This window comes from Haliaeetus leucocephalus, unplaced genomic scaffold (assembly GCF_000737465.1).
Source record: "Haliaeetus leucocephalus isolate CR32 unplaced genomic scaffold, Haliaeetus_leucocephalus-4.0 Scaffold223, whole genome shotgun sequence".
Classification (NCBI taxonomy): Eukaryota; Metazoa; Chordata; class Aves; order Accipitriformes; family Accipitridae; genus Haliaeetus; species Haliaeetus leucocephalus.
Genome location: NW_010972659.1, coordinates 625,124 through 652,428, shown reverse-complemented (window position 1 = coordinate 652,428; position 27,305 = coordinate 625,124). Strand labels below are relative to the sequence as shown.

Here is a 27,305-nt window from a genome sequence, read left to right as displayed (position 1 = left end):
GACATGAAACAAGGGGGAAGCAAGGCAGGGCCTCTCCGTTACAGAAACAGAACATGAATGTGGTCTGCTGTCTAGGGAGCAAGCAGCTGTGCATGCATTCACAGTGAACAGTTGCAGCAAGCCCCTGGGACATACAGCTATGGCCTGGGAGCTTCCACAGAGACAGGCACCCTTTAGAGCTGTCTTAGGACGTAAAACAAATGTTTGGGGAGCACTGAGCCTGGAAAAGCCAATGAGATGTTTGATACCTCCACCACTAGCCCTGTGTGCAGAGCAGCACCCCCATGTGCCCAGGAAATGAGGTGCTAAGGAGAGATGCTGAACATAAGCAGAAAGCAAACGCAGCTTACCTCTTCACCTGATGATCACCATCCCTCTGCACCTGGTCTTCTGGAAACAACAGTACCTACCCGTGTAGCTTTTTTTTTGTTTTTGCAACCAGAAGGCAAACAGAAGCTGCGTAAGCATTTCTCATCCTTTGAGAGCTCGGTGCTCTTCTCACAAAATTTTTATGCACTGTTTAATAGATGAAGAGAATTCACAGTATTTCTCAAATCCATGACATTCAATAATTGCCAGATTTACAATGCAAAAGCAATAGATTTCTTCTATCCCTTACAGTTTTATGGGAGAGGTTCTGCGGAAGTCCTCCCAGATCCCAGCAACCTCTGTTTTACTGAGTGACTTTTTGAACATTCAGAGCCCTTGAAATTCAAGTCAGACAAACTTCCAACAGGATTGTGGAAAACAATTTATTTGACAAATTTCTGAAGTGGACAATTTTAGTAAAACACAGGTATAAACTAAAACTAACTCATACAATGGGGTTTTGGATACAAAGTAAAGAGTTTGGTATGCCGATACCTGGCAATCACTGTTGCTTTCTCAGAAGCGCATGAATTCATAGCAAGAGCACCAATGGAAGCGCTGAAACAAAATCTCGCCCAGCCAAACCACATCTTTAGCGTGGTCCTGGAAACAACTGTGTAAACACCAAGGGCCAGCATCACACACATAGTGATAGCACCTTTGTCAGTATATCCGTAGGGTGTGAGTTAAAGACCCTGGCAGATAATGGCAGCCTTTCCCTTGACTTTGCTGGGCTGTGGATGAGGCCCTAATACAATATATAGTACAGTTAGTGGGTTTCCCTGCAACTCAGGTGCCTAACTCCTAGATGGTCCTATAGAACCAGTAGTCCCAGAGAGCTCACTGGGAATTAGACAGCTTGGCATTTTTTTTGGGGAAAAAAAAAAAAAATTTATATATATATAAAAAATAAATCCCACTAACTGGGCTCAGAGAGATTTTTTCCAGAATGGAGCTTGGACTATAACACAAGTCATCAGGTTATTCATGAGGTTCCTGGTTTCACTGTAGGACCATGAGATCAGTTAGTGAAGGAGTGCAGTTACGTAGCTTCTTCTAGGGTTTCCCCCCTCCCCAATGGCTGCTGTCCATCTTTTATTTGGTCGGTGCCCAGCCTCCCTGCCCTGAATGGGAGTGTCAGCACTGAGGGATGATCCACCACGCACCTCCACCCCAGCCCTGGGAAGTCAGTGCCCCATCCCATGGCACTGGAGGCCAGAGATGCTTCCACTCAGCTTGGGTAATGCAGTCCAGCCCTCCCACCGCAAGCATCTGAGATATGAACCAGACTTGCCAGCCATGACAATGATCCCCTCTCAAAGCTTGCTGAAGTGTTGATCATTTCACTTGAAGCACAGCATTGGGTTAGGACCATTGTGAGCTGGGCAAGTGCTCAGCTGATGTATGAAAGAAAGAAGCAAATGAACAAAAACCCCTGTATCTGAAAAGAGAATAATCAGCCTTATGAGACCAGGCTAGTCCTTAGTGGTACAAAATTCCTCATTGTGATTCTTTCTTGCCAAAAAAAAAAAGTGGGATGAGGTTGCTATTGGTGTTCTGGCAGCTTATTGCTAGGTGTGCTTGTGTTTGCCTGCTGTGGGAAGGGAGAGGCAGTCATGGGCAGGGAGGAAAGTTTGAGGCTAACAGAGTAGAGATGCAGATGATGAAGCAGGGGGAGAAGGAAGGGGACTATGCACAGCCAGGCTGTGGCACTATGGCTATCTGCATAGACGCAAATTCTTCAGGTTGGTCAAGAATACTGTTAATTTTTTTGTTTTGTTTTGTTGGTTTTCATTTTTAGACGAGACAGAAGCAGGCATGGCCTTGGCAGAAACCCAGATGCTCAGTCAACAGCTATCTTCCTGGAGACAGTTTGGTAGAAGACACCACGCAGCAGAGAGGTATAGTCAGGCACACGGAAGAGGTGGCGCTCCCCGTAGACCACATCGTAATCTGCGCTTTTCCCGGTGACCAGGACACGGATGTTGGGCTCGTTGGCTTGGCTGCCCACTGCCAGCACATAGATCTCGATGCCAGCCTGCTGAGCTTCCTGCACAGCCCTCTCAATGGCCCTTGCAGTGATCCCTTGAGAGTTGCCATCAGAAAACACCAGCACCCTCTTCTTTGCCCCAGCACGGGAGGACCGCTGGTACAGCCCTGTGACGTACCGCAAAGCAGCGTTGATGTCTGTGGCGTCATTAATGAACTCCATGTTGTCGATGGCTTTGGCGATGACTGTGTAGTTGTACTGGAACTGAGCTTCCACTTTCTGCTGGTTCCTGCCACTGTACTGGACCACTGAGATGCGTACGGAGTCGTCAGCAGGTTTGCCAGCCTCCAGGAACCGCTCCGCCAGCCGCTTTACAAACTTCTTGGTGGTCTCAAAGTTCTTGCTCCCCACGCTGGTGGAGCTATCCACCAGCAGCGTGATGTCTGCCAGCCCGTTGAAGCTGACTGCAAGGGGAAAAGCCCAGGGCTCATTAGGCTGCATTTCTCCTCCTGCCTCTTTCATGGAAAGCTAGTGAAGTCACCGGCTTTCCTGCAGGCTTCCTGCCTTGTCAGACTTGGAAAATCCCCACTCTCTGGGTATTTGCTAGCTTGGTTTCCCCTACCCCAGTGCTGTCCTAGACTTGTCCCTTTACCCTTTCGTACCTTCTTTTATTTGGTTTACGATAGGCTGCATTCCCATGTACTTATCTGGCTCAGATGGTCTAGTAACTCTTGTTGCTTAAATACAGTGCTGTCCTTTCATATCTGGGGAACCACTTCACCTCCTGAGGCTGGCTTCTTTCCATAATAAGTCTGAGGATCATACACACTTCTGACTTGGAGGTGTACCCCACTAAATTCCTCCAGGTATTCACTTTTCAAGCACCTTTCTCAAATATCCCTGCCATGGTGCTGAATTTTCCTTGTGCTCCCACCACCATATAGCAATTGATCTCATTACCTACCTCAGCTAAACCCTGTGAGGGCTAAAATCTGGCGAGCCTCCTCTCTAGGTTTGAGGCGCAACAAAAGCAACTGTCTAGGCTTTTCCCCCATGTGCTTTGGGCTGGCATGTGTGTGAGAAACCCTGTGAGTGTCTGACAAGGCTTGCTCACTTCTCCAGTCCAGGACCCTCCCTGTTGTGAGAGGTGTCCAAGCTATGCATTCCCACAAATACAAAGTCCCACTTCTCCCACCACAGCACCCACAACCCCTTCCTGTGGCATGAGGAATCAATACTCACTTGGGCAGGTGTAGTCCGGACATTTCTTCTCTGTTAAGAAAATTAGAAAAAGTAATGTCATCAGCTCACCCAGGAAAACCACTTCTCCTATAGCTTCCTACAGAGCCACAGAAGGGACAAACGCTCACCTCGGTCACAGCCACATTGTGCAAAGTGCTGTGCAAAGGCTATAAATGTGCACTAGAAAGCAAAGAGGTGTGTGCTTGAAAAATGCTGTGGACAGACACGTCCTGCAGCAGGAGAGGACCTGAACCCAGCTGCAAAGTGTTCTGAGACACAAGATGTCCTTCTCCCTTATTTAACTGAACCTTGAACACCAGCCATTCTCTTCCCTCAATGCCTGCTTAAGAGCATGACTGGGGAAAGCAAGGGAGGGCAGCCTGCATCCCTCACCCTTTGGCTGAGGCATTCCTCACTATCTTCCCTATTGCCTCCAGCCACAACTTTTCACCCACCTTGGCAGACGTACGAGGTGATGTTCTGCAAGAAGGTGTCATCCAGGAGCTCGGCATAGTTGTCCCTTTGAATGGAAAGTCCTGGCCTGGTTGGTCTGCTTAAACAGGCGATGTCATTCAGGTGATCTGGATTTGGAGGGTTCCGGAAAATGTCACCTATCCCAAGGGAAACCACCTGCAGCGAAGTTAGAGTCCATCACTGGATGCATTCATCACCTTGAATGCCTGTCATTTTGTGAGAATGCTTCTAGTGACACGTGTTCCCCCTGCCCTAGCCTTGGGCAGCAAAGACATGGAGGCCCCCAGAGATCCTGCACTACTCTGATGCACAGCTGCTGTGTGGCAGTTCCCTGCAGGCAGGGTGCTTCCCCTGTGCCCTTACCGGGGTGACATCGCACAGAGAGTTGAGCGGGGTAGGATCCCGCAGTGTGTCAGAGCGTCCATCAGTGATGACGATGGCAACGCGCTTGTCGGAGGTGAATCTCCGCAGCAGGTTGTCCTTGGTGAACTGCAGGGCTTCTCCAGTGTAGGTGCCTCCAGCTATCCATTTCAGGTTCTTGACTGCCCTGTAAGCACAGACACCAGTGAGCCTGCAAGCCCTGCCACGTGGATATTGAAGGAACCCCTGGGAACACATATCTCTGACATGCTTGCGAGACAGGACAACATCCCTGCATGGGACTTTGGGTGGAAAACTGGCAAGCTCCTTGGCCTCAGCACCATCTACCATGCCACCAACTGTTACTTTCCACTAAAGAACATTTAGCATCCTTGCAGCTGCAGAAGCTGCTGGCCTGCAGATGGAGGATGGAAGGTGAGTAGGTTTCCCTGGGTCAGTTCTCTGCATGATGCACTGAGACCCCACAGACTCACTGTTTGAGTGCCCCGATGTTGTCTATGTTGGCATCCCCCATGGCCACCAGCTCCTGCGTGTTGTCATGGCTGTACTGCACAACGCCCACACGGGATTCCCCAGCTTCAAACTGTTGGAAAAAAACAGAAGCCAGTTAGGGTCAGATACCTCAGGGGGCCCTGGAGAGCTCGGAAATCCTGCTGGTGGTTTGTACTGAACGCCTTCACAGCAGGGTCTGCTGCCTCTCCTCTGCCTTATTCCAGGCAGAAGGAGCCCCAACAGGAGTGGATGCACATGGGGACCAATTTGGTGAGCTAGTCAGTGAAACAAGACCCAAATCAAGGTTTCCTGTCTCAGTGGTCTCAACACAAGACTTTGGCCATGGTGGGCAGCTAGGAATAGAACTTTTTTTTCAAAACTTCTGTTTTTCTTCCAGCACAGTGGTTTTGCTGCCCAGCTCTAGCCTTTCTGCTTGTTACCAGCTCTTTGTCAGTCAAAGAGACCCACACATGCTCACACAAGTGTCCAATGGCAGGTCATTGTGGTTTTACAGCCCATGTGCTACAGATGTGTCTGGTTATACCTTAAGGAAAGACTGGATCCCAAACATCCCTTCCAAATCACAGAGGTAAACTAAATTTCCCACACACAGCGGGTTACCAGGGAAGAGTTAGGAGAGTAAGCACTTATGCCCCTCTTCAGACTGAAAGACTCACTACTGGGACAATATTGCTGTTTTGGGCTGCAAAGGTCCTTTTCAGTAGTGTGGTTAACTGGTAACCTAAACCCAAGCCTGAGGACAGGCAAGGGTTCCTGGGGGGCTGGCCATCAGGGAGCTAGGGGAAGTTGCAACACACCTCATGTGTTATCTACTCCGGCCACCTGAAATGCTCATCAGGACAAGGAAGAGGCTGATAGATTGATCAGGCGAACGCTTTATGAGCCATCTGTGCTGGGACATGGAGGAAGAGTTCACAGCCACAGCAGGCAGAGTCCCTTTGCCCAGAAAGAGCGAAATGTCTTTATTTTGGGACAACAAACTGCTCTCACTTCTCCATCACTTTATGAATCTGGGAGGAATCAGGACCCACCCCAGTTACGTACTTGAAGCTAAGCCTTGTGGAGGCTCTTTGGAGTGAGGACATCTCCCCATTTTTCTGCTTGCAGTGAAAAATAAGTGAGTGCACACAAGTGTATCCCTGGACTCAGTGGAAATCTCACCTTCACACGCTCGTCCTTGCTCAGGCGGTCGATGACTTTGATGATGAAGTCCTTGGCAATCTGGAAGTTCTGCAGGCCAATGCTCTCTGAGCTGTCCAACACGAAGAGGAGGTCCACGGGACCACAGGTGCACTCTGCAGCAGGGCACAGGAGTGGAGGGGCTTGTGTTTTCTATCTGAGCAGCTCGCTCAGAGCAGCACGTTTTGCAGGGAGGCATATCAAAGCAAGCAGCTGATGTCTGCTGTTAGTCCTGACTAGGTGGGTGCTTGTGACCTATCTACCCACAAAGCACGGTGTAAAATAAAGCAGCAAAATAGCTGCATGGGAGACTTGAGAGTCAGTTTACTAATTTTTCCATTTGCATTTTGGTCAGCACCCCTTTAAGAGAAGTAGCATTTCCAAGCTGTGAGTACCCTTAAACCACCCAGTAATTATTCCAAAACCCATTTCCTCATAAGCTTTCTCACTTCTTCCATTCATCCAGCCCAGGAGGACAGAGGTGACACTGGTGGGCTGGAGGAGGCTGACTCAGCTTTCTAGCCTCTTTCCCATGGCTGAAGGACATCCTGTGCCCTTGGCTCTTCAAGATTTTGGACTGCAAACCCAACCCATCAGGACAGCATCAGAGGAAAAAGTCCTGCACATTTCTCTGCAGACCAGCACAGAATTTGTAAGGAGGACGACAGAGCTGGATCCACAGCGTGCCCTGAACTGACATCCCTTTCAATTGAAAAAAGGGTGGAGAAAATCTGCCCGCAGTTTGCTGGCACAGGGCACCTCAACAACAGTTTTCCAGTTGTAGGACCCAGCCACAGTAGCCTCTGAATCCGCGCAGCACCCCTGGAGAGAGCTTGCTGCCCTCCCCTGCCTTGCTCATGCTTGGTCCTCCCTCCCAGGCTCTCTCCACATCACCATAGCAGAAGGCAAGGAGCAGGGAAAGTGAGGGGTGCAAGCAAGGAGAAGGGTAGCAAATGTTTGCAGAGCAACTTTGCCAAGTTACACTCACCACAGCAAGCTAGAGGAGAAGGGAGAGAAAGAGAGAACGTTAAAATGCTTGACACAAGGGTTTTTCACACACTAATGCAGACTGCAGGTTTGTGTTTCTGCAAATCCAGAGACACCTGGTCTGGACAATTCAAGCTCATGGTGGTTTCCCTCCCATTTGAAATATCCAGATCTCTCCTGTTTCAGATTGTGATGCCCTGACCTGGAGCACTGCATGCAGCAGAGCTCTGTTTCTGCACATGCTAATGCATTCTTATTTAAATAAAAATAAAAGCTAATCCTGGAGGGATTAAGTAAATCACCAGAGTATGGAGCTCAAACTTGGTTCCCTAAGTACCCTGTGTCCTTCCAGCACTTCATTACTGGCCATGGGCCAGAAACCATTTGCAACATTTGTCTACTGCTGCTCCCCATGGCAGGACACCCCAGAACAGATCTCTCTTCCCTGAGGGGGAAAGTCAGGCCCTGCTATTTAAGAAAAAAAGGTAAAATGGTCCACACAAAGATTTTACACAACTTTGCTCATATTTTCCCTGAAGGGTAATTGTGTATGTACAGAGCCACAGACACAGCAAACCAGTCTGCAGCATGCACAAGTGAAACAACAGTTGCATGACCTATTCTAGAGATCGAGCTGGAAGTCCCTGGGTCAAGAGAAGGGACAGCAACGTGCAAAAGATTTGTCTCTTTTTGGTTGCTGTCCCAGCTGCTGGGAGGACCTCCCACCTCTTCCCCAGCTCACTGACATAATTGTGACTCATGGAAGGGGAGCGATGCCCATGGCATCCATATGCATGCTGCCTGGGGATGGTCTTGCTTGCTGGTGGCCAGAGAAAAAGCAGCTATCTCCTGCTCAGCAAGGAGCTGAGCAGGGTGGGAGGAGTGGTGCAGGGATACTCACAGCACATCTTCATGATTATGTCCAAGATTTCACATTCCTGAGAACAGAGGTAAAGAAACATTTGAATAACAATGAAGGCAGCTTCCTGGCTCCCAGGTGCTGCTCGCCACCCCTGCTGCTGCTTTGTGCCCTCAAAGCAGGTCCTGATCTGGAAATGAGTGATGCGCAAGTGGGATGCACTATAGAGGGGACTGGCTGGTGATGCATCGGCATGAAGGAAATCTGGCCAGTGAGACTCATTGGGACAGTAATGAGGGGCAGGCACCACCCAGCCCAGGAGCACGAGGCTCCCCCAGCAGTGACCCTCTCCCAAGAGCCATCATGCGGGGCAGGGGAAGCACAGACCAAGCAAGCAAGCAGTGCCCTCTTCTTGTCTCACTCACATCTGGTCCTGGAGGTCCCACGGGTCCTGGTGGTCCCTGTCAAAGAGAAGTACGGAAAGCAGTTACAAGAGCAGCCAGTCCTATCTGCGGTGTATTCTGCCAATACCTTGCTAAGCAATGCAGAGTCTGGAAAAGTCTCTTGGCTTCCCAGTTGCTGGCCCCTGCACTGGTCTTTGAGCGACTACATCTGCTTGCTTACACGATGCTCTGGGTCTGCACAGGGGTGGGGGGAAGAAGACCCACTTCCACGTGTGCCATGCCCACCGAGGTGGGAAGGCAAGCTCTTGCTGTAGGCAGTGAGCACACATACCTTGAGTGACATGGCTTGGCATTATTCCCACAGCACCCAGGGGATGGATGGATGGATGGATACCATTTGCTTGGAAGATGCCTCTCCTGTAGCCTCCAGGCCAATGTAAGGCAACACAAGCAAGTGGCGACTCAACACGAACTGAAACGCTTTCAGGTTCAGGATGGCCACTCTAAAATGCTGCTTGCCCTTACTGAACCTGATCATACGAGAATGCTTTGCTCGTGGAAAAAGCACAAGTGCCTGTATTTTCTGCCCTGATTTGGAATGAGTGTGATTTCAGAGACCTGATGTACCAGGCTGCAGCAGCGGGTTTTCAAACTGCCTTGCTCCTGCTGTGAGCAGGGCCAAGCACGGCAAGTGTGTGTCAAGCCCTGCTGTTGGGAGCTCTGTCAGCCCGGCACACTGCGCTCATCAGTGCAAACCCTTCCAGGGTCCTTACTTACTGGGCGGCCTTCAGGTCCCCTGTGGCCCTTCGCTCCTTTGATGCCCCTGGGGCCAGGGGTTGGATTCTGGAATGAAAACAAAACCAAAATCTACAAATCTGTGTCTGTCAGGATGCAGCACCTTCCTCTCCAGATGTCTGCTGAGCCCTGCTTAACCACAAAAATATTATCCGAGATTGCTGTACCCAACCAAATGAGTGAGGACTTGGGAGGGTCGGGATGGACACTGGGAAAATCTCCCTCCACAGGACAGTGGTGCAGCACAGGTGCAACCATTGGTGCTATCCAGAAGCACAGAAAACCTTGCAGAGATGATATCCACCTCAACCTAACAGATCTGGAGGTTTGCCAGCCATAAGCTGTAGGACACAAAATGAACATCTGGAGAGGAGGGCTCCCCTTGCCATCAGACACTGCTCAGCGGCAAAGGGCGCTTGCAGACTTACAAAGTCTGATGGGCTCTGACCCACAGGCAAGGTAGTGTTAGAGGCCCAGCCCAAAGCTCCTGCACTGTGTTCACAGAGAAAGATGACTCAGCTTTATACAGATTACTCACATCATTGCCAGGGTCTCCAGCTTCTCCTTCATCACCTTTAGGACCAACGTAGCCTTTTGTTCCCTGAAAAATAGTACAGAAGAGACTCTTGCATGCTTTTGTTAGCGTGGTGAAGCTGGTGCTGGCATGCAGTGACCTTGTGAAAGCTGGCTTGGGAGGAGGGTGAAGAGCAGCATATAGGCTCCCTAGCATCAAATTGCAGTGCTGTTGGGGAAGAGAGCTTCTTAGGCGGCTTTCACTGCTATAGGACCATCCATGTCCCCCTGGCTGGCACTCCCAACCCCAAATTCTGGCTCTGGGGTTGCATCAGAGAGCACTCAGCCCAGGCTGATGCCCTTGGGTGTTACTACCAGTGCATCAAGGCAGGACACTTCCTCCAGAAGCACCCACTGCAGGGAGAGGTGGGCAGAAGAAAAAGAGAGCTTTGGAGGAGCAGGCTGCTTCAGGGAGCCCATTTTGCCATGCAGCTGATGGAGAGGCTCTAGGAGCCAAACCACCGGCCAGGGCAATTTATGTTGGTGTATGAGGAAGCGGCACACTTACATTAATGCCAGGGTCACCTCTGTCTCCTGGCCGCCCCTGAGGATGAAGGAAAGGAAGCTTGTTAGGTCGGACAAGCAGAAATAATGGTCTTAGTCTTTCAAAGCAGCACAGAAAACTTACCGGAGCGCCTGGAAATCCAATTGTGCCATTCCCAGGAGGGCCATCCTCCCCCTGGAAAGGGAGAAATATGTGAGACAATGAAAAGCAGACCCCTTAGATAGCACAGCAGCAGGATCCTGCCCTCTTTGGACAGTTTATCTCCACAGCAAAATGTCTGTGCAAAAAATATGCAACTGGTGGGTTGGGCACAGGTACAGGCAAGTTAAAAGGCCATCTTGCTTGTGTGTGACCTCCATAGCCACTGAGAGGATAGTGACACTGTCCCACTTGGAGACTGGGGATATGGTCACAGGCTGGGAACAGACTGGGAAGTATCAGGTCTCTGTTGCTGGAAAGTACATCCTAAACCATGGCTCTTTGAGCCTGCAGATGTGATGCATATTCAAAAGCAGGCTGCTTGCAAATTTTCCCAGCATCTCAGCTGTGTATGACTGCAATTTCTTTTCTCCCAAGTTGGATCATGCTCTGTGGAACCAGCCAATTGTACATCCTTTCCACATGGCATGCAATCCCCCCAGACAAATACCACTCACCCTTTCTCCCATCAGGCCAGGGTCTCCAGGCAGCCCAGGTGCTCCAGGCAACCCCTTTGGGCCCTGGAAGGAGCAGAAGAAGCAGTCAAGTATTACACACCATCCCTTGATCTGGGAAGATGATGCCTTCTGAGGCAACCAGCTACCATCACGAGCCCATCATGGAAGGTGTTTTGCTTATACAAGAGCAATGCAAAGCCCAAAGCTGGGCTTGGGATTCAGTTTGCTCCCTGCCCTGGGGATCAAATCCGCTGGCAGATTCAGGTGGCTGCCCTTGGAGAGCAGCTCCCCCAGCTTCTGTGATGGGAAGCTGTGTGGCTTGTGGTGTGGCTATACCCTCTCCACAAAATGGCCTCTGGGACGTGGGGAAAAAGGCAACCACGGCCTTAAGGACCCACGAAAAATGCCTCGATGTGTCTGCCAGGAAGCTAGCACCTGAGTTTGTACCTACAACAGGTTTCCAAGATCCGAGGGATTTGGGGACAGCCCTAACGGGCAGCATCTCCCAGTCTTCCCTTCATTCCCTCCCCCCAGAAGGTGCGGTGATGAAGCAGCACTGACCTCATTGCCGCGGGGGCCGTCATCTCCCCTGTAGCCCTTGGGTCCTGGGGGTCCGGCCTCGCCCTAGGGAAACACAAAGAGCTTTCACAACAGGGATTTTCCCTTGGTGCTGCTCCTGCCCTGAAGGGCAGGTCCCTTCATTTCGTGATGTGGTGGGTGGGGGGCATCCGCCTCGTGACTCGCACCCACCAGTGAGTCACCTCCGCCTCGGCCAGCCTCACAAGAAAGGACCTATTGATGGGGGGTGGGGGTGGTGTTAACGCAGGTGGGGAGATGCTTCAGGAGCTATGCTTGGCTCCTCCGTGCCCCCTGCACAGGCTGCAGCTCTCCATGCTTCCTTACACCTTGCTTTCTCTGCAAAACCCCATCGGAGGCAGCCCTGGCCAGATTCCTGGTGAGCACGAGCCAAAGCAAGAAGCTTTCTGGGCCAAGGTGTGACACTGCAGGCATGGGTTGAACACCATGTGCTTTCAGTGGCAGCCAGGCTGTGGGAGGGAGCAGCTTCTGAGCAGAGCTTCCAAGGCCCTAAAAGCCACCCCCCTCCTCCACACCTCAGTCCAGTAACAGAGAACCTGGTGCGAAAGAGGACCAAGGAGGCAGGGATGGTGCTTTCAGGCAGCAAAGCACAGCTGGGTTGCACAGCGTCATCTCAGTGGCTGTGACAGAGGTGCCCCTGGGGCAGAAATGGTCCTTGGTGGAGCATGTCCCCCTGAAGGTGACACAGACCTCCCTCCATAGAAGCCCTCCCCACGGCTTGGGGCTCGGACACGTCTGGGTTGCAGCCGGGCTGGCGGAGGCCCTTTCATGGCTCCGGGGAGTTTCTGTCCTCAGGAGGCTGCAGAGCCCTGGCCGCGTGTGCTGGAACAGACCGAAGCTGTCACTCTGCCACATCCCATCTGGGCAACGGCCACTCGCTCCATCAGCTGCAGGGCTGGCCAGAGACAGGCGGAGACAAAAGAGGAGGTGGGAGGACATTTTTTTACTCCAAGAGCTCCAACAGATGTCCAAGGGAGCCCTTCCACCTTCTGCTTGGTGCCAACAGCCCTTTGCGGGGTTTACTTGCCAGGAGGTTAGTAGCAATGGTGAGTAACGATTGGGTAATGATGCTGTTGCCCATGGGTCCAAATGCTTGAGCAAGGCAGCATCTCACGTGGAGCTGGGTGTGCAACCAGCCCCCAGGCAATGGAGATGACAGAGGTAGGCAGAGATCAAGCCATGGTGGGAGAGAGCGATGGCTTTGCAATTGGCCCCTCCAGCATTGCTGCTGCAGGCAGTGGACATGTCAGTTCAAGATTCCCAACCTCTGAAATGTTTCCTGTGACAAGCCACACGACTGCAGTCTCCTGGCAGGTGGAAGGCAGCACTTGCTCAATGGTACCTGGGCTTCAGCATCGCAGCGGTGTGTGCCCAAGAGCTTCCTCCATGTTTTCAGTGCATCAGCAGCACCTCTGAGCTTTTTGGGAGCTGCATCAGTGTGGTGGCTCAGCCTAGTCCAGCTTTGCAGCTGCTCTCTCACCACCTGAAAGCTGAGGAAGCTGAAATCCCCTCCAGCTGTCATCTCTGCTCCTCTTCGCACAACAGTGGCTGGGAGAAGCTGGTGCCAAACATTCATGCACCCTTCTTCCAAGGAAAGGTGTACGTGTGGGTGCAGAGGACTTAAAATTACACAGTGCAGTGCAGAGCATTAAACTGCTCAAAGGCATGTGACCTTATTTCTACACAAAAGCCCAAAAGAGAGAAAGCTGGGAAGGAGGGACGAGAACTCATGATCATTCACATCAGCCAAAGCTGGATCCACAGCACCCTTGGCTCATGCTGGCTGTACATGTCCTCACTGTAGCACACAGCGCAACTCCCTCATGGCCTTGGAGGAGTTTATGAAGATGCAGGCTTTTGGGTCAGGAAATCTTTAGCAGCTCCCTGTCTGCTACCTTTCTGGGTGCAACAAGAACCACAGGAGGGATGGGCACCATGGCTAGGAAGAGAGAGGGACCAACAAACCTGCCCACAAGGATCAGGGAAAGAGTGTGCTGACCCTTAGCTTCTCTTGGACAGAAAGAGGATGAAAGGGAGTCACAGGTTAGCAGGAGCCCTTTCCCCTTGCCAAGAGAAATATGCTCCAACAGCCAGAGCTTGCAGATAACATGGCTTGAAAAACACTTGTGTTTGCCAAAGTCCTACTCCTGCCCAAGCCCAATTACGCACTTATTTTTAATTTGGCCAAGCAAAAGCATTCTTCCTCAGCTTATGGAAAAAACGTCCTTGCTTTGCAACTGCTTTTGAAATCTCCCTGGAGTGGTGGAGGCACTGGGGCTGTCTCTGGTCTGGGGAGGCATTGGAGCTCCTTCTGTAATGCTTCCTGCTCTGACAAGGGTTTGACTCAAGTTCGGTGCTAGGGAAGGAAAACTGGTGTCCCACAGGCTCAGTGACATCAGGGAGACCGTTCTTTCTCCTTTCTCTTCCTCCTCCTCCCCACCAGTGAAGGCTGTCTGGAGGCAGGATCTATCCCAGCCTGCCTCCCTACCATGCTTGTACAGCTTAAGCTCCCAGGCTTCCATCAAATCTCCACCTTAACTGTGTCTGCTTCTGTGCAGTCCTTCTCCTGCCTTGAAACCAGAATGAGTCTCTACCACACAGAGAGCAGCTCCAGTCCTTCCTCCTTCACTGGTGTCAGCCTGCAGCACCAGTCCATTACACGCACACATCCAAAGAGCTGCCTTCCTACCAGGGCCACCTCCCAAAATGATACCTCTCACCACGGCAGTGCCCAACAAGCTGGATGCTGCCTGATGCTCTTTGGTTGTGGCAGGAGCTCAGCTCAGCTACAGACAGTAGGATCTGGACAATCCTCCTGTGTGAATCTGGTGCTCTTCACTAACATGAGATAGGCTTGAGGGAAGCCCATCTCCAGGCAAGCACAACCCTGGCACAAGCATGCCCTCTCCCCAGGTTGTGGTGTGGTGTAAGTCTGCCGTGGGGGTCACCCATGCTGGGGATAAAGTGAACACAACAGTGGGCCCCTTCATGGCTGTCCTGCACTCCAGATCTCCTTCAGGGCTCTTCAACACTTGGTTGACCATAACAGGAGTTCAAAAGCTGTCTCATCTTTATCTGCACGCTGGTCTCCATGCTTCACCCCTTGTGGAAGTCCTGCTCCACCAGTGTGGGAATGTTACATTTATCTCAATACTTCCCTGTATCTTGGGCTCCATCAAAACTCTGATGGTATGGGTAGGAGGGGAGTTGTCCCACAGAGCTCTGTCAAAGGGTGATGTCAAAGCATACTTGCTAAGGTGCAAAGACCTTATTGGCCATTGCAATCAGTGCTATTGCCATGGAGGATTAACCCAGCAACACCTCCAGACCCAGAGTTATCAACTGGGAGCTGGGTATGTCTTTGGGAAGAAAGAACCTTCAGTTGTACAGGGGACAGAAGCCTTCCTCAGGCTGGTGGGAGCCAGCTCTGCTCTCCAGAAAGCCCATGGATTCTAGATCTGTTCCTTGAAGCACATAAGGACAAGCAGACCCCAGAGCAGGAGGGCCAGACCTTGCTGCAAGCAGACTTGAGGAACGCTGGCTTTGGGACAGACTGTCTCTGCAGATGCCAAGGGTGTCAGGGACACTGCTGGGGCCCCGTCAGGCTATCCTCACTGACACAAGATGTCTCATTGATTCCCTTGTCCGAGGTGAGCACAGTCTGGCCCCAGGCCTGAACATTTTGTGCGTTGCTGCGGCTTGCACTTGCCAGTTTCCAAATCTGTCAGACATGTTGACATCTGTTTCCATGGGATTGGGAAATGGTGTGGAGGTTGCTCTGTCCATATCCCAGCAGCCAATCTCCATTTTTTTAGCCCTGTTCATCTACTGGGTTCTCCTAGAAACCCCTGCCCCTCTTCACCAGCTTTGCTACCTGGCCTGGAAGGTGCTGAAAACTTGTCCCAGGATGCTGTAGCAGCAATTAAGCCCCCTACTCCACTCTCCTCGCTGCCCAAACCACTTCCACCTGGGATCCAGAAGGTTAATCCAAGCCCTTACCTGGTCGCCAGGTGGTCCGAGGGGTCCTTCCCGCCCTTGGTCACCAGGTGGTCCAGGCTCTCCCTGAAAATGCACACAGAGGGCATGAGAAACTCAAAGAGGGACAGTTGTAGGGTGCAAAGGGCCCTGCGTGCAGTGGGTAGCAGTGATGCAACACTGTTAGTACATGCTGGATAGAAATGCAGTCATCCAAACAGGGAGGTTTTTGAGGCAGATTCGGGAGCTGGGTAGGAAACTGCCAGAGGTATGGAGAGAGAAAGATGGGCTGGCATGGCCACCTTGAAGCCAAGAAGATAGCCCTAAGAGGAAGACCTTCTGAAGGATGGGAATGCTTGCCTCTGGGTGACATGTTTCAGCCCATTCTGTGCCAGAAAAGCAAATGCCTGGAGAGATCTTGCAAGGCTTCTGCAGATACACAGACCTGGCCCTGGCCCCAAAACCATGTAGTGGCTTTTCCCAGCCACACTCTGCAACCATGGCTGCTTTTCTAGAGCAGCTCCTGCCTTGGGCAGTCTACATGGAGAGGAGCTGCTCTCCCCATGCCTGGGCAGAGACTCCAGGCTAGCAGCTTCCTTCCTCTACCCCCTCTTCCTCCAGGCTGATGTCCCTGTGGAGCTAAGGGGATTTCCAAGGGAATGAGACGGTGGCTGGGGAGGGATGTCCTCACCTCTCACTGCTGATGCTCTCCCCTCTCCTTTGCTAACACTCAGTACCCTGAGATGTGTTAGGGCTATTTGCAGAGAACTGACAGCCCAGGAGAGCCTGGAAAACCTGAGTCTGGGTGTTCTTGCACCGCAAAAAGTCCAATAGGAAATGCCCAAGGGCTGGACCCATCTCAGTTCCACTTTCACTTAACCAATGTGGAAAGGGACAGCCTTCCACCAGTCCAGCAGAGCTGCGTCCCAACAGGACAGTGTGTCTGCCAGACCCGAGCTGGCTCCGGGGCCCCTTCCCCACCTAGACACACAGCCAGGAGCGAGCGAGCAAGCCAGGGAGGCAAGAGGAGAATCAGGAGGCATGGCTACCCGTCCCTGCAGCCCAAGGGCTTGCTGCAGGTTCCTGGAAATTCAGAACAAAGCTTTCCCCACTGCGAGGTGGAGCATTACCTCTTACAGGGCTGCATGACAGCTAAGCACAGAACTTTGCACCTCACAGCCAAGCCACCCCTGAGATCAGCCAGCACCAAGTGCTGCAAGACAAGTATCTTTGCACAAGGTGCTGCTCTGCCTGCAGCCCTGGGACATGAGGCCAGGCAGCTCCCAGCCTGTGGGGAAGGAAGGCTTTCAGAACCTTCCTGTAAGTCACACCTGACAAAACTTTGAGGAAAGCGACTGAAAGCTTGGTGTCCTAAAGCTGTTGTTTGCAAGCTAGAAGCTTCCAGATGCCCAAGCCAAACAGTAAATATAAAACACAACTTCCAAAGGGCCCCGAGTGCTGGTGGAGACGTTTCTGGCGAGGTTACGCAGCCTTGTGCTTGGACTAAAACTTGGAAGGAAGCAGCCCATCGTCTGCTGAACAATTTAACTCCAGGACACTGGCATGCCTTCATCTCCTGCGCACATCTGCCCCGCACACCACGTGCGGCAGTGCTGCCACTCCCCGAGCCGTAAACAGGGAGGAGGAGGCTGCCAGCAGCCCCCTGCCAGAGCTGCCCCCTCCCCAGGGTGGACCTCTGTCCCCTGCTCCAAGCTGGTGGTGGGTACTGGCTGTCCTTGCTGCAGGGACAAGGGAAGTGTGGTGGTGGCCGCCCAGCAGTGCCGGGACACAGCTGGCCACCCGCTGAGATGCTGCTGCTGGACGCCCCAGCTCCCCCCACCCCCACCCTGAGCAGCAGCACCCTCGTCCCTCCTTGGCGTGCGTGGCATCTCTGCCTCTAGCCACATGTTTGTCCTGGCCTGCCGAGGGCTCCTGCCTGTCCCTTCCATGCTCACACTCAGTGACTCACCCCCGGCAAGCAGGAAAAATACTTTCCTAGTGACTCCCACCAGAAAGGGGAGGGAAGGGTGTTCCCCCTCCTGTCCACACCCGCACATGCTGCCCTGCCACTAATGGCACCTGTGCCCTCCTTCCTGAGCCACCGGTACCCCATGCAGCCCCCAAGCACCTGCAGGAGGACACCTTGCCTCTTTGCTCTCCACCAGCTGGTTTCGCAGCTGTGAGGCAGGGGCTGACCCATCTCTGCCTGCTCTTGGCTTGCTGGGCATGGTCTCCTCTGGGTTTTGGCTGTTCGGTGATTAGCTGCTAGCATAAAGGGATGATTGCTGGGGGACAGCAGCAGGCCCTACCTGGGCTAGCAGGTAAAGGCACTGAGCTTGCCTGCTGGCCCACAGACTGGTGAAATTAGCCACTGGGCACCTATTTCCAGCCCCTGGCTGCCAAGCATGACCCTGTTTGCAAGCAGACGCTGAAAGCCAACCCATGGATGCAGTTACCGGCTCTCCTCTTGGCCCGCGGTCACCTGGCGAGCCTGGGGGGCCTCTTTCTCCATTGCTGCCCTGCAAGGAGATGGTGGGAACACAAAATCAGGACCTGCTCCCAGCAGCAGCAAAGCCCTCCCTCATTGCCCACCTCTGAGCAGACTCACCCCTAGCCGTCCTCCTCCTCCTTTTCTGCATGGGTACCAGCCCCTGCCCGTGCCCCACCAGTGCGGTGCCCTCACTTACCCGTTCTCCAGCAGGACCATCTGGGCCTGGAGCACCCTGCGGAGAAACAACAGGGGTGGTCAGGCGGTGGGGATGGCCGCCAAGCATGCACGGGCAACATCATGGGCACAGGCAGAGGACTCACCTCATCACCCATCTCTCCTGCCGGTCCAGGCTCACCCTGGTTTCCAGGTGCGCCCTGGGTGAGCAAGCCACAGAGGTGCAAACGAGACAAGTCAGCAGGTTTCGGAGCAAAGCCCTGCACACTTGCAGAGCCTTGGACAAGCTCGGCTTTGAAGCCAAGGCTGGCGCAGGGGACCTCTCCCTCTCACAGAGGGCAGAGGACACTCACACATGGGCACTTCACCCACCTTCTCTCCAGGGCTGCCAGGAATCCCCTGCCGGCCAGGTTTTCCATCGTCCCCAGGTTCCCCCTTCACAAGGACACAAGGCACTGTCAAGATTACATCCAGCACCCAGTGGTGGATTTCAGCTTCCACAGTGCAAAGGCCGTCTGGAGCCCTGGTGCACCTCGAGTCTCTTTCTGGGCTGTGGTCTCTTTCCACGGAGCTCCCCATACCCAGCAGATCCTCCCCCACTCCACCTGCCCAGTGTGAGCCACTTTTTCACAGCAGACCCCCAATATCTCAGGGATGCTTGTGCCAGGCTTGTGGGCACCCGCTAACCTTGGGCACACTGGGAGTCATATCAGCCAGATCTTACTGTGGGTGACAGACAGCATCCTCTAGCATAGGCTTGCCCCCAAGTGGTGCAAGGAGGCCAGTGATGGGTCAATTGCCACTTCTCCCTCTTGCAGGAGTGGGGTCCCAGCACCCCTCCTTCCACATGAGGCTGGGCAGAGTTATTTACCTTTCCTCCCTTGGGCCCGTAAGCACCGGGATCTCCCTTCGGTCCAGGTGGGCCTTGAGCTCCCTGTTGAAAATAAAGGCAGCATCACTGAAAACCAAGACAGCATCACTATCTGTGGGAAATTGGGCATGGACTGAGCATCCCAGCAGCCTGGCCCGCAGCTCCCCAGCGAGATGGACAGGAGGGACACAGGGATGGCATGGTACTCTTGCACCATGGAGCCATGCAAGCAACTCTGTGGCCACATTGCTGAAACACTGCAAAACTGAGCGTGCTTCTGCAGCTCGGAGGAAAATGGCAGAAAAGGTGGTTGTTGGACTGCTGTGGCTGGACCACAGTGATACTGGTGCTGCCATAGATGTCTCATCCTGGGAGCAGGGAAAAAAGCATGGAAACTGGAGAAATGCAATGTCAGAATAATGTTTCCCAGAGCCCTCCAAAATCTCCAACATTTTCTAGGTGGCTGGTCACAGCAGGCTGAAATTGATTAATCCTGGGCTTGCCTATGTGGCACTGGGCTCTTCTTTGCCGAGTTCTCTGTGCTGAACAGCCTCCAGCCAAATGCTCCCCCAGCGCACAGCTTCCCAGGCAGCCCTATGCAATGGGGGACAGCTTCCAGACAAGGACAAGGCAGACTGCCCCGGGGATGCTCCCAAGGTGCCATGCCTGGGATAAGCATTGCATGTCTAGAGGCATATTTCAAAGTATGGCAACTCCCTCCCCTACAGGTCCCCTTCTTGGGGGGCTCCCTGTTTCCATGCACCACCACGGCAGACCTACTGCATTGGTTGATTAGCACACAAGGAGCATCCACAGGGTACATACATCAAATCCGGGTGAGCCTTTGCAGCCAGGTAACCCGGGGTATCCAGCTTCACCCTGTCAGACAGACAAAGCAGGGGTTTCCATGAGCAGTGCCCATGGAAAGACCCCATCTATCATCCTAGAGCTCCGAAAGGTACATGCCAGACCTGTCCCTGGCCGGCAGGTGGACAGCCCTGCAGGGAGGGAACCCCACTGCCCCATGTGGGACACTGGCTTTGTTCCCAGACCCCACAGTGGTTTTGGAGGGGCAAAAGCCAGGGTCCTCAGACTAAGCAAAGTGCTCTGGAACAGAGATTTACCTTCATGCCATCAATGCCATCAATTCCACGCCTGCCCTTCTCACCCTGAAACAGAGAATAGGGACCATGAAGAAGTGATTTCCAAAGACCCTTCTGCCCCCAGGCATCAATCAGAAAGAATAAATGGTGCAAAAGCAGAGGCTGACCTTGGCTCCTTTGGCTCCTCTTGAGCCCTGCAAAGGGAAGGAGAAAGGTGTTAGGCCCCTGTGCAGAGCAGATCCATCCCCCCACCATGCTGTGGTCCCCATGTTAACTCAGTCTGAGGGTGAAGGCATTCACTGTGCCCTTGCACACTGCTGGTCTCTCCTGTTCCGCCTGGCTGTTCCCACTGCACAGTGCTTGCCTGGTCCCCAAGACTGCATCAGCTGCAAATGGGCTGCTCCCATCAGATCCCCAGTCCTGGCACAGGCAGTGCCGGCAGGAGGGACGGATGAGTGGACATGGGCATGTACCAGACCCCAACACTGTGCAGCTGCAGGGGCAGCCCAGGCTACCAAGCAGGGGGGGACAGAGACGCCATCCCCCTCCCATCACGTCCTTGCTGTCCTCACCTTTTCTCCTCGACTTCCTTTGTCACCCTGGAGATGAAAGGAGAGAGAAAAATGGGAAAATGAAAACACTTGCAGCACAAAGCCTGTGGCCCATCTAGGAAGCATGCCCGTGACCCTGCAGCCCCACATACCTTCATTCCTTGGTAGCCAACAGGTCCCATGTCCCCTGGCCTGCCCTAGAGTACAGAAACATGGTGTTACGGAGGCAGATGTCACCATCATGGGGTGCCGTGGGGCAGTTTCTGCCCAGGCTCTTGGGCCCCAGCTGCCATATCCTCCCACAGGAGGCTCTCCCATAACTCCACTCCTTGTTTGCCCAGTCTGGGAGTACAGGATCGTTGTGGAGGGCAGAGGGGACCTGCCTTCACCTCCACCACCTCCAGCCCTTCCTGGGGGTGGGGGAAACTGGATGCTTGAGGATGTATCATCTGGGATGAAAGGGAAGGGCAGAAAACCCTTGGGAAGAAAAAAATCTGTGTGTGCATGACATAGGGTTTCCAAATTGGGAATGCACAAGCTGAGTAACTGCACACTCACGTGTGTGGGAGAAATACATCTCCCAAAAATAAATGTACCTAGTAAAAAAAGGGGAGGAGAATGGAAATAGTTTCCTCATGCTATTAGTTTCTTATTTACCAAAGGTTTCCCTGTAACACTACGGTGCTTGTCATGTCAGAGGACACAGGAGGGAGCCCAGAATCCACCCCTGGGGTGGCACACATGAGTCAGAGATGTGTCCTCCAGGAGGAATGGCTATTTTGGGTGAGGAACAAGGAAGCCTTGTAGCAACAGAGGAGGGGGCGACCCCACTGCCCGCCAGGAGCCACTGCTCGGCAGGGTGGCTGCAGAGGGGGACAGCTGGCTGCGACCACACTGAGTACCCCATGGAAATAGGGTGATGCAGGGGCAAGGGCTGGTGAGGATGCGCCTGAGAGGTCTGGCCAGAAGTGGCCAAAAAATAGCCCCTGTGCAGAGTCACCAGGGATGGTCCTTTACTTACTGGCTCTCCAGCCTCTCCCTTCTGGCCAGGAAGACCGGGCTTGCCTCTTTCTCCCTGCAATACAGGACAGAAATAAAGTTAGCTCATCATCCCCAGGAACAGAATGACACCCTGTTGAAAGGAGGGCTGGGAAGATGGTAGCAGCAATGCTCCATGGATGGGGGAAGCAGATGATGCTGGCTGCACGGGAGCATGGTGTGGGTCCTCATCCACCTCTCCATGCGGCAGCAGTGGGGTGCCAAGGACCTGTGCCCCACTGGTCTCTGAGCATCCCCAGTGAGTCTGTTCCACCACCCTGGTCCCACAGCATGGCCAGTCCCTCACCTCATTGCCTGGGTCGCCGGGAGGTCCGGGGGGCCCTCGGGGAGGCTGTGGGAGAGAGGTCTGGGTTAGACCAGTGACTGAGGCAGAGCCTGGGGCCATGGGGATGTGAGAGAAGGGGGTCTCAAAAGCGCAACTCACCTGGCACTCGAAGGAGCAGCACTGCCCATAAAGAAGGAGAAAACAGCATTAGAGGCAGTGGGCAGCACCAGCGCCAGGCTGCACCCTGCTCGGGAGGAGCTCCCCAGGCTGGCAGGGGCCAGGCAGGGGTTGCCTACAGGTCAGGGCTGTGGCACTGAGCCCCTGCTTGGCTGGGGGTGACCCACAGGGGAGGGCTCAGGCACAGGATCGGGAGGGAGTGGGGCTCCAGGGGACACTCACCGATTGCTCCGTGTTAACTTTCTGCAAGATAAGAAGGCAAAGAGAAGGGCGTTGAGAGGGACGGGTGAGCCTGGGGAGGGGGTGGGCTGCGGAGGGGGCAGGCTGCACTCACAATCATGTCGATGATGGTGTTGATGGTTTCCTCCACGTCAAGCTCCCGGGTTGGCTTCAGGCTGGTGGCAGTGAAGTTGCGGCGGTAGGCATGATCTGTGGCGATGATGTTGAGCCGCTGGTCCTAGGGTTGGGGGGTGGGGAGGGCAGAGTGAGACCTGTGGGCACCGGTGCAGGACCCATCCCCAGAGACCACCCTGGGGACCTACATCCTCCCTCCAGGGAGGGGCTCTGAGGGGCACTCAGAGCCTTCTTCGCCGTGCTGGAGGTCCCATGGTCCCACTCAGGACCCCCTGCAGGGAACATCCCTGCTGCATGGTCCCTACCAGGTGGTTGGGGGAGATGGCGACAGAGAACACTTTGATCCCCAAATGTTTGGCTTCATTGGCAGCATCGTCCAGGCCTCCGCAGGGCTCCTTGTACCCTTCCAAGGGGTGTCCATCGGTCACCACAATCAGGTATTTATTCTCCTTGTGATGGGAGCCACTGCAAGGGTTTAAACACAGGATTTAATGTTGCAAGGATTTAACAGATTTAGCTGGAGAGAAGTGGTGTGGGCACTTCTGGACACTTACCCGGGCAGTGCTCCAGCCTTTGGTCAGGGCATGCCTCATCCTAATAAAGCTGGAGCACTTAGCAACCTGCCACTTCCATACCTATTTCATGCCCAGGTGACCTTCTCTCCCACCCTGGGGACAGCTCTGCACAATGCACAGGGACCTCCTAATCCAGAAGCTCCCAACCTTCATCCACCACAGCCATACCACCAGCATCACCCCCTCCACCCACCCTGGCCCCACTGTCTTACCTGATGAGCAGCTCCTCAATGCCCCGCTTTATGGCACAGTCAGTGTAGGTACCCTTCCCGATGTAGTTCACGTCCGAGACACGGTTCTTCAGCTCATTCCGGCCGCTGGGCATCGGGGTGAGGCTCTTGATGAGCACGACCTCATCGCTGTAGTGCAGTGCCCCAGCGTTCCACACCAGGTTGCGGTCGCAGCGGTAGTACCTGCACAGACACACGAGGACACGTGCTCTCAGCACCTTCGTCCACACTCTGCCACCACCTCCACTTCACTTGCACTGGCCTGCCATGCAAAAATGCAAATCCTTTGCCAAACGTTGCAGGGCTTTGCAAGGGCTTCCTGCTTTCTTGCAAGGCTGGGGCATGCTTCACATGCAAAGCCCAGCCATGGGAGCAGGGCAGTTTGTTCAGCAGGTGGAATGCCAAAGGGGCACAGTTGATGGGCATCCGCAAGGGTCAGACAGTTTGGCAGAGGCTTCCTGAAGAGGTACCAGGCTGCAGCGGCTGGAGCAGAGCAGGAAATGCTGAGCCAGACAGCCAGGTGCATGTGTGCAAGGCAGGTAACCACCGAAACACCCCACGCAGAACTGCAGTGAGTTTTCCACTGCTGGATGTGTTAAAATCAGAGGGATGTCTCCCTCTGAAGGATGCTCTGACTCAGAGATGGATGAGTGTGTGTGTTGAAGCCCTGTCCTGTGCACTGACACAGCCTGCACCTGTGACTCCCTGGGACAGAGGCATCACAACTACTTGTGCTTTGGTCAGTGCCCCAAAAAGGGTCTTTTCAGCATGCCGGGGCCAATCCCAAAGGGATGGGGTTGCACAGCTCCCTCACTTCCCCAGGCTCATCTTCTCTCTGCCCATCAGAACCATTCCCAAAGCCATCTGAGCATTGCCCACTGCTGTCCCCTCCACCCCACCACTGCCAGTTGCCTCACCATCACCCGTGCTGACCATGCCACGCACACTGTGGGTGCCTGGCAGCGTGGCATGCACGGTGGTAGCTTACAGAGCCAGAGCAGGTAGAGAGTGGCAGAGTGAGCATACAGGTGTTTGGGGTGGGCTCAGAAGGTCCATCTGTCTGTCTGCATGCAGCAAGGGCTCTGGACAAAGCCCAGAGCCTTGCTCAGGAGAGACTCATGCTGCATTGATGGAGGCCTGGCAGATTGTTCTCAGGCATGAGGCTCCTGGTCACTCAATGCCTTGTAAGGTAGCTCTCCTGCCTGGGCAATGGGTAGGCAAGCTGCTAACCCCCTCCCACCTGTCTTGAGACAGGAACCTTGTCCCTCCAGCTCATGTAGCACTGGGACATCCCCACGGTGCCCCTCTGGGCACCAGCACACATCTCCCACTGTCCCAAGGACCAGGATCCATGTGGCTCCAGGACCTGTGGTACTCCCGTGCATCCCTGGATCTCCTGCCAGCAGGCAAGCCATGGCCTTTGCCTGCAGTCCTTCCCCGCATCATGCCCCTAGGGGATCTGGGAGCTTTGGTGCTCCTGGGCATCCCTGGGTGAAAGCCAGCATCAGACCTGGGTTGGTGGCTGCAAGTGTGGGTGAGGAGGAGGCAGATAAAGGACTGGGCAGTGGCATGGATAAAAGGCACTCCGCAGGGGCCCCCAAAGCTAGGTTCAATGCTGCAGGGTATCCTGGGGGATGCCAGTTGCAAGGGAGGGTTTGCTCTGCAGGGTGCCCATGAGTGCTGGGTTTAACATCAGAGGTGCCCTGCTGCCACCCAAGCACCTGGGTTTTCTTGGGCCTGAGCAGCTGGTGGTATGGGGATCAGCATCGCTTCGGCATTACAGAACAACCCCCCGGGCAGCCGGAGGTGGTGAGGCTGGGGTGCCATGTTTGCTGCTCCAGGAAGCCCTTGCTTTCTTGAGGGCGGGTGCAGGCAGCCCTACTAGAGGCATGCTGCTGCCCTCAGAGGGGACGGAGCAGAAACGGGTCAGCCATGGACTAGGAGAGGGAGGAGATGCTCCCACCCCCCTCCCTGGTATCCCTCCTTTCTTCCTCTGCCTCCTTTGACAGGCATGCAGGGCAATCTCAGCATCCCACCTGGCACCAGGCTCCATCCCTAACGCAGCCTGGACAGAACCCTGGAAGATGTACCTGTTTGTCAGCTTATCAATGAACCGGTTGGTGAAATCTTTCACTTGGGCAACCAGGTCCCCGAAGGGCTTCACCCTCAGGGCGACACTCTCCGAGGTGTCCAGGACGAAGAACAGGTCCACGGGGCAGTCTGGGAAGAAGCGGAGAGGCAGGAGTCGGCAGCGGCCCTGCCACATCGCCTCCCCAGCCCGGGCTCCCCGTGCCGCCCACCCGCCTGTCTGCAGCCCAGCTCCCCTCCTAGCAGGCTCCCAGGGTCTGCACTAAGGGGACCGCTGTCACATCCTAACCCCAGGCGAGACACACAAGCACAAGCATGTGGGAGTTTGCTCATTTCTGTTTTGGCATTAAGGGTAAGCTGGATCGAGCACATATTTAGAAAACGTCAGTTTGTGGCATTTAACAGCTTCCTATACTTTTTTTTCCATTTAAATTAGAAGACTATCTTTGCAAGACCAATGCTAGTTATTATATAAAATAACATGCAGCTGCAGCAATCACTTAAAAAAATAAAACTAAGACATGATAACAATTAACACAATGAAAAATTAATGATTTTCTGACACACCCGGGCACAAATATCATTGCAGAGGAGAACAAAGGCACCTTAACAGCCAGTGCCAAAATCAAAATCTTTCAGAAAGCTAAACTGGTATCAGCTGTTATCCCCCCATACTGCATCCCAGTGCTACTGGTAACACCTGACAAGACAGAGCCAAGGAGAAAGAGCCAAAACAAAGCATTAAAAATGGGTACGTCTTACAGAGCCTCTCTAATTCTACATCACTCTCCTCGGCAAACACAACTCTTCCCCGAAACGTCCCGACAAAGCTAAGGCTGCGTGCGGCAGCGGAGGCATCCGCCCGGGAGGGAAACAGCAGCCAGACTTCTCTGCTGATCCCAGGAAGGAAAAACACCCTGGGAAGCAACCCAGCCTTACCTTCTGCATTTGCGACCCGGGTGATTTCTGGGCGCTGGGCCCACAAGCCCCCCCCCAGGAAGCCGGCCGGGAGCAGCAAAGTGAATAGAAAGTCTCGCAGCCTCATTTTGCTTGGTTCAGATTACCATTGAGCTGGATCGAAGAAAAAAAGCAGGGAAGGAGAACCCAGCAGCTGAGAGAGGCCGTGGTCCGGAGGCAGGAGTCGCTGAAGATATTTTTTTACCACTTTCCCCTTGGTTTCCGTGGGAGGAAGAGCAGGCAGAAGGGTAAGGGTGAGGAGGAGACTTCTCCAGCCTGAGGACGGAGGGAGGGATCAGGGGCTGTCAGCTGTGAGTCAGAAATGAATGAGGCATTTCTCCTTACCCTCTTTCTTTACCTGCGATGGTGCCCTGACCACCAGCGCCTGGGATCTCCGCAAGTCTCATGCAGGGAGCCCTGGCATGGTCAGTGCCCAGTATCAGCATCCCCCTCCGGGGTCAGCCCACTCTGTGGGGCAGGGGGGCTCGGGGCATTTGCCAGACTGCTCCCTCCCAGCTCCTGGGCCAAGAAAGCTGGAGCAAAGGGACAGGCATTTCCACCGCATCCCCACCTGCATAAGAGCTGGCCTTTGTTGTTCTGCTAACCGGGGGAGTCCCCACCACAGGGCAGAGCTGGAGCTGTCCCATGGCCACCCAGGGATGGGGGCACCACGGAGGCACCACATTTTTGGAGAAGCACCTTCCTCCCTAACTTTCAGGGCTTTCTACTCAACCCAATCAGGAACCTGAGGGACAAGCGGAGAAAAACCCCACAGGGACCCTCACAGACTGGGAATGACCCCCCTGGGCCATGCTCAGGGCAGGGAGCGGGGATGGGGTCAAAGCTGTCAAGCCCAGGAAGTAGAAGCAGGAGTGCAAGTCCTTAGGGATGCCTGGAGATGAGCATCTTCC

General features: G+C 53.9%; 1 protein-coding gene across 1 annotated transcript; it reads right to left on the bottom strand.

Annotated features, from left to right (window-relative positions):
• Positions 1–732: 732 nt before the first annotated feature.
• On the bottom strand, positions 733–26,482 carry COL6A1 (collagen, type VI, alpha 1). Its single transcript, XM_010566985.1, has 35 exons — positions 26,377–26,482; positions 25,440–25,569; positions 23,332–23,532; positions 22,850–23,009; positions 22,525–22,647; positions 22,413–22,433; positions 22,173–22,193; positions 22,035–22,079; positions 21,711–21,764; positions 20,842–20,886; positions 20,711–20,737; positions 20,306–20,332; positions 20,160–20,204; positions 19,861–19,914; positions 19,036–19,098; positions 18,537–18,599; positions 18,311–18,364; positions 18,187–18,222; positions 17,956–18,018; positions 15,524–15,586; positions 11,489–11,551; positions 10,928–10,990; positions 10,395–10,445; positions 10,275–10,310; positions 9,732–9,794; positions 9,176–9,241; positions 8,420–8,455; positions 8,037–8,073; positions 7,137–7,145; positions 6,131–6,264; positions 4,930–5,039; positions 4,439–4,622; positions 4,057–4,231; positions 3,602–3,631; positions 733–2,823 (listed from the first exon to the last, which is right to left on the bottom strand). Exons 1-35 carry the CDS (start codon positions 26,480–26,482, stop codon positions 2,213–2,215), a joined length of 3,069 nt encoding a protein of 1,022 aa, XP_010565287.1. The 3' UTR covers positions 733–2,212.
• Positions 26,483–27,305: the final 823 nt, after the last annotated feature.